Source organism: Eulemur rufifrons, chromosome 25, assembly GCF_041146395.1.
Source record: "Eulemur rufifrons isolate Redbay chromosome 25, OSU_ERuf_1, whole genome shotgun sequence".
Lineage (NCBI taxonomy): Eukaryota > Metazoa > Chordata > Mammalia > Primates > Lemuridae > Eulemur > Eulemur rufifrons.
Window position 1 is genome coordinate 11,999,168 of NC_091007.1, and position 14,528 is coordinate 12,013,695.

At 40.3% G+C, this 14,528-nt stretch overlaps 1 protein-coding gene across 1 annotated transcript in view; it reads left to right on the plus strand.

Moving 5' to 3' along the window:
• The window catches only part of TMEM236 (transmembrane protein 236), a 32,650-nt gene extending 18,969 nt beyond the window's left edge, over nt 1-13,681 (plus strand). Inside the window, exon 4 of the mRNA XM_069458999.1 lies at nt 13,098-13,681. Within this exon, the coding sequence (XP_069315100.1) occupies nt 13,098-13,681 (584 nt within the window). The remainder of the gene's footprint in view (nt 1-13,097) is intronic.
• The last annotated feature ends 847 nt before the right edge of the window (nt 13,682-14,528 follow it).

Below are 14,528 nucleotides of genomic sequence, written 5' to 3' on the forward strand. Positions count from 1 at the left end.
TCCCAGATGTATGTAGTACCTAAGCATGTCAATCCCCAGCCATGGGAACAAATAATAAGCGTACAAAGGATGGCTCTAGTTCCCCCCATTCTTACTGGTGTGTGGGTACAAATGCAAACTTTGCACTCCAATAGTCTCCTAGCCTCATTTAAACATGCACATTCATAAAATAAATTATGTGAATTTGGAATCCATGGGGTATTCTCATTTATTGCATGGAACATAAATTAATACCTAAATATATTAACCTACAAATCTTAAGATTTCTATAAGAGCACCTTGACATTTCCATCTGAGTTTAGCTAGCTGAGTCTTGACCTGTTGATGACATCTCCTCTTCCTCTCTCATTTTGTTTCTGCACCCATTTTAAAACTGGACCCAGTGGGGGTCTCCCATGCTGTTGTTTGTTGGTCCAGACCATTGAATACCGTTTCCTTTCCCACCCATGGACTTTGGGGCTGAGTCTGGCAGAGCCAGACTTCTTTGAGGCAGCTTTGTTCCATGGGGTCTTGAAATTTCTCCCTGCATCCAGTTTACCTATATTGTTTTTACCCCAATCATGGTCACACTTAGATTCCCCTCCTAGCCACCAGCGAGATTCCTTAACCCCCATATAAACTCATGGATACAAATAGACACATAAGGGTGTCATGGTTAGGGCGGGAGTTTTCAACCCCACCTTCAAGACTCATTGGAATGGAATTTGTAGCCCAGCCCGGACACCATCTGCAAAGTGGTGTATAAGACAGCATAATAGTTAAAGCATTACGGGACCACAGATGAAAGAAAACTTAATTTTATCTAAGGTGTTGGAGGTCAGAAAAGACTAAAGGGAGGACCTGGGGTCTGCAGGAGTTTGTAGATAGACTTGGCGAAGAAAGCTTTTTCGTAGAGGAAAGGTTGGGCCTCTAGGAACTCAGGGGTGCTTTTAGTGAATGGGCGTGTATGGGAAATAAAAATAACTTCGCGTGGGTTTCACACCCTGAATCAACACACCTGTTGCTGGATTGCAAGTTGCCGTGTTAAAACCAACGACTGCTTATTTATCGATTCGTCCTTTTAAAAACTTGCAAAGCGGCTTCAAGAGCTACTGTGAAAATTTACATGTGTGTGCACGTGTGTGGGTTGGGGAGAAGGGGAGGCTGAATCGGGGTTTCTGGCTGCTCCAATTCCTACTTCAACCAGATCAACACAATTTTTATTTGTTTAAGAGTTGATGTTGGATGTGGTATTTCATTTGGGGAAAACAAGGGTTATTCTGCTAGATGCTTGAAAGCCATTAATCTAGGACCTCAATTAGAGTTGTAAATGGTACCTGTCTCTAGGACAGTCTCATAACTGAGGTCAGCAACTCTCTCTCTCCAGGCTCTAGGGTCCCACCTAGAGGCAAAGTGAGCCCCCATCTGAGGTCTGTGGCCACTGTTGCTCTGGGCAGTTTCAGCTTTGGAAGGAGCGCAGACCCATCCTGGTGGGGTAGACAAGGCTCAACACCTTCAAAAACACAGATACATTTTTTGAACGTGCTGTTTTGAATTTTTTAATTCTCGTGTTTTGTTTTTCCAAAAGGATACATATTCATTTCAAAAGCTTATAAAATAGAGATAAACAAAAAGAAAGAAGGGAAATCAACCATAATCCTACAAACTGGCCATGGATAACTGATAGCATCTTGGTATACATTCATCAGTTAAGAAAACCTATTTTGTGAGTTTTTTTCTTTATTTTTTTTTCATGGTCCAAGCATGTGGTGATTTTTATTAAGAATAACTTTGGTTCTACGAATTCCACCCTCAATTCTGTGAGTTTTTTTTCTGAACAAGGTGTGGTTGATGTCATTCTTTTTATGACATCTTCTATTGCACCATTTTTATGGGGCAGATAATATTCCATTATGTTAATGAGCCATGATATACCTAGCTAATCCCCTGCTATTGGACAACTAGATTTGTTCTAGTTGTTACTTATAAACACTGTTGTTATGGCTCTTAATGAGAAGTAAAAAGGGTTGGGAAGAAAAGGATGATTAGGAACGAGTAAGGCAATGTGTGTTTGGGCTGGGCAGGGGAGACGAGTGAGTATGTGTGGTGGTGCAGGTGGTCTGGTCTGTGTTTAAAGGGACCCTGTGCTGTGTATGGGAGTCAGAAGCCACTCAGTGAGGTGACTGGCAAAAGAGACTCTGGGGCTGGGGAGAGTTAACTGCCACTGGCTGAGTGCCGGATGGTATCAGGACGATGACTGCAGAGTGTCCTCAGAAGACCTGGAGCATCTGGTCATGCCCAGACTCCTTGGCAACAATGCTGCCAGAAGAAACTGACTATTATGGGCTGGCTGTTCATGCAGAGAATTATGGGGGGGGTCACAAAGGGCTTGTATAAAAGGCATCGGGGTGGCAAGAGTGGCTTTATGATGGCTATCTGGATGGTCGGAGCCGGCTTGCTAGAGGTGAGGTCAACAGGCTGTTTGAGTGGAAAACCTCAGCACTCTGCAAAGGAGGTGGTTTCCACCGTCAGATTGGTCAGAGGTGCCAGGTATGATGTTGGCAGGGGAAGGTTTTCAAATAAATCTGCTCACGATGACTCTAGTCCAATTCCTGCTGTGCAGTCTTTTAATATCCAGAGACTTGGGTCAGTGGTGCAGGGACCTCAGCAGCATAGATGATTATTTCCTTAGGTGAAATGCTCAGATGTGGAATTTTGGGCTCGGAGTCCAGGCAAGATTTTAAGGGTTTTGATATGTGTCGTCAAAGAGTGATATTGCTTCCTCTAAAGAGTGCCCTAATTTTACCATCTAAACAGCAGTGCAAAGACACACCTGTTTCTTCTCAACCGTGTAACACTGGAGAGTTTATTTCATTTTATTTTTGCCAAAATAGCAACATAGGCAAAATAGTTGCCTTCATAATTTGCTTTCTAAAGTAGTAGTTGTGCTTAATATTTTCTCATAGGTTTATTGGCTACTTTTATTTTTTTAAAAAATCATCCATTTATGTCCTTCATTGGTTTTTCCATTGGTATGTCCAGTCCTTTTTGCTGCACTAGTGATTGATGAGTTCTATAAATATGAAGGATGTTAAGTTTTGTCTGTGAGATGTAGCGTCTGTTTCAGAGTTACCATTTGCCTTTCAATTTTCATGTGGTGTTTTGATACGGAGAATTTTTATTTTTTTTTATTTATTTATTTTTTTTTTTATTTTTTTTGAGACAGAGTGTCGCTTTGTTGCCCTGGCTAGAGTGAGTGCCATGGCGTCAGCCTAGCTCACAGCAACCTCAAACTCCTGGGCTCAAGCGATCCTACTGCCTCAGCCTCCCGAGTAGCTGGGACTACAGGTATGCGCCACCATGCCCGGCTAATTTTTTCTATATATATTTTTAGTTGTCCATATAATTTCTTTCTATTTTTAGTAGAGACGGGGTCTCGCTCTTGCTCAGGCTGGTCTCGAACTCCTGACCTTGAGCGATCCACCCGCCTCGGCCTCCCAGAGTGCTAGGATTACAGGCGTGAGCCACCGCGCCCGGCCTGGAGAATTTTTAATTTTGACATATTCAAGCTCTCAGTATTTCCTTTATGGTTCAGTCTTGGACTTTATGCTTAAAAGGTCTTTCTTTCACTGCCAATGAAAATGATTTACTAATTATTCTCCCTCCCAATTTTTTTTGTTAAAATTTTTTTTAACTTATAGGCACTTAGATCTTCCTCTGTATATTATCTCAAAAAATTTTTTACATTTAAATGTTTAATGAAGAAAAGTTGGATTCTCTGTAGGGGACAAATTTGTTAATTTATAAGTAATCAATCAGTTAGACGTGATAATCAACATGTTTATATCCTTGATCAGGGACACAGTTGTTAGACTTCTGCCTCTATTGTATTTCTGTCCATTCTTCTGGTATTTCTAACACATAAAAAGCACTTAATAGAGTGCTTTCAAAATATGAATGCCAAGCACGCCACCCCAGATGAATTGAATTAGGATCTCTGGGGTTGCAGCTTGGGCACAGGTAGATTTTTGCAAAGAAAACCTCATTGAATGACTCAGAGTTATAGCTCTGATTAGTAGCAGTGGTTCTCATTCCTGACTGTACATTAGAATCAACTAAAGGGCTTTAAACATTTTTGATGCCTAGGTTGCGCCCCAGATAATTAAATCACACCTTTTGGGAGTGGGACCTAGATACTAGTAATTTTTAAAACTCCCCAGGCGGTTCACAATTGCTGCGAAGGTACTAGGGAGGAAGAAAGCAGGTGCAATTTACACCTGATCACGCCCCAATTTCTTTGTGAAATAGGAAGCACATTTTCTGCTGCGAACAATAGCAATGGAGACCAGGGAGAGAACCACCAGAAAGGGGAAGCTCTGCGTGGGGTAACCGCGTGGGGACTGGAAGTGAGGTGGGCTAGGGACGGGGACCTGGATGGATGCGCAATGCAGAGCGCAGCAAAGAGTGGAACCAAGGATTTGTTCTGTGACCCGTCAACATTACGTGATTTTTCTTCCATGAGACTCAGAAATCTGGGCATTGAATGTAGAAAAGACAGAACTGTAGAACTGAGCCAGGTTTGGGGGTTTGCAGAGCAGGAATGGAAGAAGGAAAAGGAACTGTTTCTTTCTGAGTTATTTCCTCTTGTTATTGACTTACTGAAACATAATTTCTTAAAATGAATGCCCATGGTAATTTTTACTGAATTTCTAAGCTATTTCCAGTGAATTAGGAGCCACCTGTTAATATGCACGCAGGAGCTCTCAGCCACGGGTTTGCACCAGAACCGCCAGAAGAGTCTTTGCAAAATCCATATGCATGAGCTCTGCTGACTTATTAACAGATGGGAAGGCAAGACCAGGCATCTGTAATTTCCTAAATCTCCGCGAGCAATTCTGATGGCCAACCTGATTGAGAACCCCTGATGACAGGAAGTATTAGGAGCTGTGACAAACATCGAGTTAAAAGCTGAGAGGCCAAATCCAAATTCTTAAAGGAACTTGCTTTCCATATTTCCTTGCAATGTAACTCATCACATGTTAACCCAGTAGAACGTAAGAGATGTCACAGAAGTTAAAAAAGGAAAAAAAAAAAAAAAAAGGATTTTGCTTTCCTCTGAATAAAATGAATGGTGTTTTGAGTTCCTCTTTGGTTCTTTTTAAGAAATAGCTTATTATACAATATGCGGCCAGTATGATCTGGGTTTCCATGATGTGTTGTTTTGCAATATGTTCAGGGATGAGTATGAGGAACCGTGTTCCAGGCCGGGCAAGAAGGGAGGGTGTTTCCTTTCATACCCTCCCTTTGTGATTTAGAAGAAGTTTCAGGAAAGTATGTCAGTTTTAGGATTTTTTTTTCCCCTGCTCAAGAAATAAGAGGCCATTTACTTGACTCAGTGAGAGAGGGTAGAATTTCTGATTTATACCTTCTAATGAAGTCCCAGCTGTCAGGATTAGACCCATGTGAATCGGGCCAAAAACTACAGAGGAGCGGTGAGCTCTTTGCCAACGGACACAGAACATCAGGTGCTATCACAATTTTTCGATCAAGGCTCCCTTCGATTTTGACAGCTTTACATGATTTTTAACAATTTGGCCTTCAATTGTTTTCTCCCTCAGTGGGCAAAAAAAAAAAAAAAAAAAAAAATTGGCCAATTTTAGTACATAAAATAAGACACTTGAGAGTTGTAGGGGATATTTTAGAGATAAATATTTCAGGGAGACTGGTAGGAACGAGCGAACATAAAGAATTCAGCAGGCATTCCTTTAGAATACCAAACTTTGTTTTCCATGTCATGATGAATCAAGATAAGCTTAGGGTCCTGGTGTGAAACTGAAAGCATAGGGCATTGATTTTCAATGTTTACATGTTCTTATCTTGGATTGAAGAGAGCTGATTGCCTGCGTAATGTGTAGATGTTCTTGGTGTACAAGGAGCTGTGACATTTTTGTTTATATTGTGTGTGTATTAATAGTGGTGTCCTAGCTATAGGAACGCTGTTTTTCTCATGCTCTGTTTTCACTTGCTATTTTGGGACCCCAAGTCCTCCTATTTCTGGGGTGGGCGGACGGGGGTCCTAAGGGCTGCTTCCTAGGAGCTCACAGACACAGTCTTCTCGGAATCACACATCTGCCTTTTTCTTCCCCTGCCTGGTGACCCCTGACACTGCCTGCGAGCCCCTGAAATGCTTTGAACCCCTGCTGCTGCTGGTGGTGTGGTCTCTTTGCCCAAGTGCTGCTGGGCTGTGCAAGTGTCACACTGCGCTGGCACGGTCTGCGGGGCCCAGGGCCATGTTACATCTTCTCTTACCGTTGAGCTATGCAGGTCCTCGGGCTGCACTGCCAGGAGCTCCTGATGGCTTCCAGGACTTGTTAGTGGAATCAGTCCTTATGGCTTTGCTTAAAGAGCTCTCTCCTGGACTGGGGCCAGTCATGGACCCTACCACTCAGGGTCCAGGAGGACTCCAGAGTCCTCCTACCCGTGGACTTGGGGGATCACTGTTGGGCCAAACTGTTACTCTTTGGCTCACTTGCCTTAGTGCAAGACTGTTTTCTCTCTAAGATGCTCATTGCTCCCTCTTGTTAATAGATTCCAGGAAAGAAATTGCTCCCACTTTTTATTCAGCAAATCTTTATGGCGGATCCGTTCTGTACCAACACCATACCCTCTGCTAGGTGGTAGGGGTGCCATGGTGAACAGACACAGGTAGAGACCCCCTTTCGTGGAGCTCCCGGTCTAGTGGACACAGGAAGACATAAATAAGCTGCACTGGTAACTATGGATAACGAAAGCTGCGGTAGGAGCTCTGAAGGCTGTGAATCAAGTTCATTCTCAGTAGGTGCCCATTTTTGTCACCCAGCTTGAGCTCACACTGAAATTCCTAGCTCGAGTCTGTATCCAAGCGCTTGAAACTCCCAGGTATTTGTAATGATGGAGGAAGCACTAGCAGAGGCATTTCCAACCATTTCTAAGTCTAGAATTAGTTATGTTTAGCAATGAGATACCTATATGCTTCTCAATATTTTATCTTACTATTTATGTTTTATTTAAATATATTCATTGTTATTTATTTTTATATATATGTTATAAAACAAATATTTCAGGGAGCTGGATAGGAATAAGGGTAAGTGAAAAAAATTCAGCATGCATAGCTTTATATATATATTTCTAGTCAAACATATCTAGAAATATATACCATATATGAATACTAAAAGTAATATTTTGTATTTATATAAAAATACATACATATTGTAAATTAAATCGCATTCTCTCGTCTAAATACCTATCCACTGGGGAGAAGAGCCAGAATATTCTGAATAAAAAGCTGAAAATTAGGAAGCTTAGATTAAGTTTTCTCAATCTTCAAAAATGGAATATTTTAAAATTGATAATATTATTGGTTTTCAGCAATGCTTGTCCAGTGGTGGATGAATCTATAAAGTAATGGTTGGCGGGAAAATGATCCTTAAACCATCTAGCCTTCTAGTTGTGTCCTCTGACAAACGAAGTGAGTTAAAATTTCACATTGCATAAAATCCAGAAGTGACACATTTGTTTATTGTCAGATTTGGGCAATGCATGGCAGGGAACTGAAACTGGATCTTAGGGGTTTTGAATTTACCATAATAGATAACAACAGAATGCCTTTTGTAAAGAGATTATTCACAACTATTTCACAGCAGAGAGTGTATGCCCATGGCTTTCCAGAACTGATGATGGAATAAATATTCTTCATCATCATCATCATCATCATTTGGTGAAAACTTGCATACAGTTTTGAGCCCAGGCAGTAAGTATCATGTTAGTCAACGTTTAACCAACTGCCTCTTTTTTGGTGGGGGGAATCCTGATTAATAGCATTTGCCAATTTCTGTGGTGTAAATTTTTTCCACCATGACCAGTTTCCGGCTCCCAATGTGCTATCACTGAACAGCTCATGGAATTGGGAAAAGATGCTCAGATGGGCTCTTGTTAGCTGGTATAAGCCATTTCCACCAGAACAGGTAGCATTTGTGATGTGAACAGGCAAATATGAGAACTAAACTCATGATCTTGTTAAGGCTCTGTGGTGTGACGCTATTTCTCAAACTTGTGACTTCCCCTGATATATGGGATACTGGGCAACAGTGTAGCAATAGCCAAAGTCCAACTGTAGTCATTGCATTCGGATACTTTCTAGTCTACTCCAATTAATTTGAAAAAACAAATTGTTTAGCTAGTGAAATTTATTTTTATTTATTTATTTATTTTTTTTGAGACAGGGTCTTTGCTCTGTTGCCTGGGCAAGAGTGCAGCAGTGGCATCATCATAGCTTATTGCAACCTTAAACTCCTGGGCTCGAGAGATCCTCCTGCCTCAGCTTCCCAAGTAGCTGGGACTGCAGGTGTATACCACCACATCCGGCTAATTTTTCTACCTTTTTTTTTTGTAGAGATAAGGTCTTGCTATGTTGCCCAGGCTGGTCTCAAACTTCTGACCACAAGTGATCTTTCAGCCTTGCCCTCCCAAAGTGCTAGAATTATAGGTGTGAGCCACCACGCCCAGCCTACTTTTTATTTATTTAACACATATATGACTGCTGTATGTGTTAGACAATATTTTTAAGTACTTTACAGATATTGATTTATTCCTTTATTAGAACCACCGTGTGAGGTAGGTGTCGTGTTTCATCATGTATTACTTGGCAATATTGTCTTCCCTACCTCGGTAAGCATGTAATGTCAAAATACCAGTGTTTATAATTTACCCTGAAGTGTATTTTAATTTATCGCCGTTTTTCCTCTTGTCCTTTAAGAGCAATATGTCTAAAAGTGCTTTGTGCGCTTACTATTTTTTTAATTGTTTTAATAGGATTGTTAATTTTCTTCTCCAGATTTTTTTCTCAGTTATGTCTAAATAATTAGTTTTTAGCTTTTGCTAGACCCATTTCCCCCTCCGTAAAAATAGATTTGGGGGCCTGTTAATTAAGACTAGTCATACATTCTTCTGAGTAACTGTGAGTAATTCTTTATTTTCTGGTTGCCGTGAATTGGGTAACAATCTTGCTCCATACAGCTGCTAGTTTGCTGATCTCTGTGTGTCGTCTGGGACTCCAGTGCCTTACGTTCTCCTCCCGTTGGGACTTTCTCTTGCTCTGAGCTCTTTAAGGGCTTTCTATTGAATTTATAATAGAATAAGGTCGAAAACTTTTATCCTGGCCCATAAGGCTCGCTATAAACTGTCTCTGCCACACACAGTGTGGGATAGCGGGTAAGGGTTTGAGATTCAAGTTCTAGGCTACTTGCTAGCTGCATGACCTTGGAAGTAGTTCATCTCTCTGTGCCTCAGTTTACTCATCATTAAAATGGGAAAATAATAGTATCTACACATAGGGTTTTTATAAGTGAGTTAATGCATATGAAGGGCTTAGAACAGTGCCTGGTGTATGGAAAGCACTTAGGAAATATTAGCTCTTTCATGCTTTCTCCTCTCTGCCTTCCCCAACCTCTCACCAAACTCCCTTTCTTTGCACGCGCTCTCCCTGCTGGCTGCCAAGTTCTAGCTTCCATTCTTCACCTAATTCATTCCTACTTATTTTTCCCAGCTTTTCGGAAGTGTCACTTCTTAGATGTCACTTCTGTGACACTCAGTGCAATTCGAATCCCCCATGATAGTTTCTCATCGCAGAATTCGCCTGCCTTTGAAAGCTCTGCCACGATTTACTATTCTCTGTTTATTGGTGTGATTGCAGGAGGCTCAGAGCCGGGTCGCTGGGCGCTATTTCCATGCTCTTTGCTCCGTCACTCGCCAGTCGCGCTAGCCTGGGCTGGGTGCTGCGCCTGAATGTCTGTCTGCTCATGACAGGCAGGTGGAAGTCTCAAGAATGCATTTTTAGCATAGGCTTCATTCCAGGCTTGTTTTTAAGTGTCTTTCCTTGTGATTCCTCCTCCTTTTCTTCTTCCTTTTTACTTAAATAACTTATTGCTCTCCTAGTCTCTGTGCAACAGGAATACGTGCTCATTCTAGAAAATGCCTCACTCTTGATTTATGTTGGGTCTTGTTTTTTTTTTCTCCCACTGTGAGCTATCAAAAGCTTTTGGGGAACAAGTTAGAGGGAGAAATACATCCATATAAATGAATAATAAAGTCAAACAGGTAGGCGTTTACCTACTTCAACACTTGTCTGTTATCGAAATTACATTTCTTTCGTCGTTTAGTTTGCACAGTGCAGACAAAAAGTTGTTCCAGCAACTGGCATCAGAGGTGGGGAAGGACACGGGCCGGCTGCTATTTTTACCTTTTACAGGGCAACGTGAGCCTCTCAGGAAGTCAGGAGGTCACTCTCTTTATGCTAGTATCTTTTATGGATTTTGCACAAATAAATATTGTTTTGGCCAAGTGGAACAAACGATAACTAACAATAACAAGACAAAGAATTCCAGCTGTAAGTGGACATTTAATGAGTACTAATTTGGAGAGAAAACTAATCATGGAGCAAAGGGAACAGTATCGAATACATATTTACATTGTTCAGAGAGGCATCTGCTGGTTCACTCCAATGACCAAAAGATTTATTGGCTTCTTCAACTCGCTCCTGCCCTCTAAGAGGTCAGCAGAGTTTTTCAGTTAAGTGATTCTCACTTGAAAAGAGGAAAGAGTGTCCCTGTACACCCCCCACCCCCCATCTAAACTAGTCCTTATTGAGCTGTGGAGAGCTATGAAATTCCCATTCCTAATCTCACCAAACCCACATGTAGCCCATCAAAACCCAACTCTGGCTCAGCATTCATTGTTCCTACCGACAGCTCTTGGCTTTGGATATTAAAACTCTCACGGACTGTTAAAAAATGTTAGTGTGTCGCTTCTTAGATTGCCACTTCCTGGCTTGGAAACAATGCTGAATTTGCAATCATCTTTCAAAGGCCCAAACTAAACACTGTGTTCCTAATGTTGACGAAGGCATTTGGATTTTCATTCAAACGGCTTCATCTCCCAAGAGAGGTTGAAGGAAGGTTCTCTAGGCCATGACATATTTGAAGACACATTTTCTGTATTGAATGTCTTCTCATTTAAATAAAATGAGAGATGTGAATGATGCACACGAGCATCTAAGTTTATAAAGAGATGACTTTAAAAATAATAGTCAATTGGTATATCATTTTCTTTCTCTCTTTCTTGAGAATTATTTATTAAGGTGATATCCACTCAGGCCACTGTGACTTCTAAGGTTGGGAAAGAGATTTCTAAGGTCTTGACTTCTGGCGTTTACCTATAAATGATTTATATCAGACGTAAGTGATGTTTTGTGAAGAATTTAGATGATCTTGTTAGTTTATAAAAATACTCAATTCACATTTCAAATTTTAAAATAATTACCTAATTGCATAAAAGAAAACCAAGTTTATTGTGTCCTGTTAAAAAACTTAGAGTAATCAAGCATTTTATTCGTCATTAATCATAATTTATTTACTTTAAAATGTTTTCACTTTCAGCTGAATGTGCTCCGACAAATTTTTATTGACTTCGTCTCTTTGACCTTTAGAGCTATTCGGTTTAATGACTCCCTTTAAATTAAGTCTTATCAGGTAACGTGGCAGGTCAGCATGTTCACTGAGTAAACTTTGACAAGGCCTGATAAATTCTTAGCAACAAACATGGGGTCTTTAAGTGGATAAATATTTGAAAACGAACGTGCTACACCTTTTGTGTATGAAAACAATGCCATCAACACTGTTTGTAGGTCTTGAGATTTGAGGGTCCCTTCATAATCTCAACTTTGACACCCTTGTGTACACACACACACACACACACACACAATGCGATGGTGACAAGATGACTGGTATGTTGACCAGGTACAGTTTTGTGGCTAAGAAAAGAGAGGCTTCAGGCTAGCCAATCCGACTGACTGTTTCAAAAACCTTTGGGAAAGAAGAGCTTGGAAATCTTGGATTCAGTGTGAATTCTTTACCATGAATCTCTAGTGGTCAAACAGATTCCCTCTTAGGGTAGTAATACTCGTGAGCCTCTGCTTTGTCTTATTAAATGACAAGGTTGGACTGGGGAACTTCTAGTTCATTTGACTTTATGATATTCACATATTTTATAGTTAGCACATGATATATTGCCTCTAGACAGATAATAGCAGCCATAAAGTCAAGAGTTTATCAATGAGACTCACACGATCGGAGTGTGAATTCCAGCTTTGCCCCGTTACTGTATATCCGAATTTGGGTGTCTTTGAACCTCTCGGGCCCCAGTTTCCACATTGGTAAAATGGGATAGTAATCACTCATCCTCAACTTTGTTCTGAGATAATGTGTGAAAGTGCTTACTTAGTTCCGTAATCAATGACGGTTGTTACTACGAAATGGTAAAAATGACTTAGAATCTGCATCCAGGAAAATACCAAGACACCAAAAGCCTTCTCCACCTCTGTATTTTTTCAGTGTGCAACCTCATTGTTATCTTGGAGTTCCCTGTGGACAATAGGCCTCAAATAAGGGAATACTTAATGTTAGGGCGGGAGCTTATAGCATGGGATGAGACAGAATTCTTGACACGAAGATCAGACTAGTTTACTTTACTTCCCAAAGGCAGGGAAGGGCGCGATACAAGAGAAAGAAAGGAAAAGTGCTGGCAGAGATGGTAAGGGGTTCGGGGTTTTATTGAGGGTAAAGGGAGAAGAAAAAGAAAAGAATAGTTATTGTCACTTGATAACAGAAGACAACTATAAAACTGCATTTGTTTTCTTTTTCTTTTTCCCTCTTTTCTATGAGGCTGGCTTATCAGGGTCTTTGAAATGTGGTCTGATGAGAGAGCTCACACCTCTATTGTCTGTTTGAAAACTCTTTAAGTGCTATTAATAAACTCTTGAATAAAACAATTTCAGCCACAGGTGGTTAATCCAACAAAGAGCCAGTTGTACACTTTGAGTTTTCTCTTTAAGGGACAATTATGTGTTGTGAGTTTACTCCGTTATTTTTTGTTAGTTAATTTTTTTCCATTAGATAGTTTATTAGCAATATCATCCTTTCACTTGGAACTTTATTTTTGAATTGAAGTTTAAATTTTCATATAATTTAAATTAAAATCGATATATTTAAAACATTTTAAAATGTAAATAAATCAATTCATTGCAGGTACCGATGATGGGCCCATCCATACAACCGCTTTGCCACAAATAAAAACGGTGACAGAGCAAGTGAGGCCGAATGAAGAAAACTCTGTATCTCCCCAGGCTGCAGGGGCAACCGAGGTGTGGCAACCACCAGGAGCCATGACACAGAGCCAGGTGTCTGCGCTGAGGGCACCCCCGGAGCCCTCCTTTCACTCTGGAATCCTGAAAATAATGTCTCGGCGGGATGTGCGGGCCCAGATATTCCTGTGGAGCTTTCTGCTGTGGTCGGACACAATGGAGATGGTGCGCGTGGCCGGTCACCCCAGCGTGTACAAGTCACACTGGGTATATCCAGTCTACATATTCAGTTTCATTTCTGTCCTGCGGATGATATTCACTCCCAAAAATCCTCTTCTCAATTCCGTGAGCATCTTGCTGCAGGATTTACCCTTTGTCTTCGTCAGACTTGGTTTAATCATTGTCCTGGGGACGATCACACCCGTTTGGGGCCTTTGTAAAAACATACTGGTGACACTATCTTATGTTTACTTCAATCACCTAACCAGACTCAGGGTTTTCTCTGCCTTTGAATTGTCTCCGTTTTAAAGAGAAAATGGGACATAGGATGACCTTTTTGTTAAGCATGTGTGCACGTTTGTAATACTTTTTTTTTTCTGGGACATGAGTTTTTACACTATATAAAGAATTGAAGACTAGATTGTAGAGAATAAGCTAGTCATAATAACTCTGGCATACCATTTTTTTTTTTTTACGTATACAAATGGTGCTAAATTTAAACAATGTTATATTCCTATATGTTGGCTCTCAGGGATGTCTAGAACTTGTTAGTAGTTAATTTTAGTTATATACACTGTACTTTTCCTAAAAACACTTTTCAATAAAGCCTTTTTAAAAAATTGAGAAGATATTTTCCCACTGTTAGTCCAAGAATGACATTTTTATCTTTTATATAAATTAAAGAGCATTAGGTTGTAGGAAATATATCTGAAGTCATTGAAGAATTTTTAGGTTATACTTTTTTAAAAATTTGGAAATTGTGGTTTTAGGGTCTACTTCAAACATAGAATTATATTCTTTATGCCACTGTGGCAGGTGATTTTTATTTAATCGATTGATTTCAGCATAAAAAGCAATTCACTTTAGCAGATATTCGGCTCAAGCCGTTTTGCTAGTACTGCAGTACTAACTTGAAAGTTGTTTAGTATAATGAAGTCAAGGTACATCAGTAATACCTAGATAAAGTTTTGTAATAGAAAGCCATAAATTGCAGACGTAGGTTTCAAAGTAAAAGGATATTTTCTTTGTGGAATTTGATACCATCATAAAAATTAACAAGTGCAAGTCCCGTTTAAAATGGGAAATTCAACTTACAAATATAATAGCAAAGGCATCAGTGTCTTGCGTGATATGGTATCATGAAGATCTTGATGTT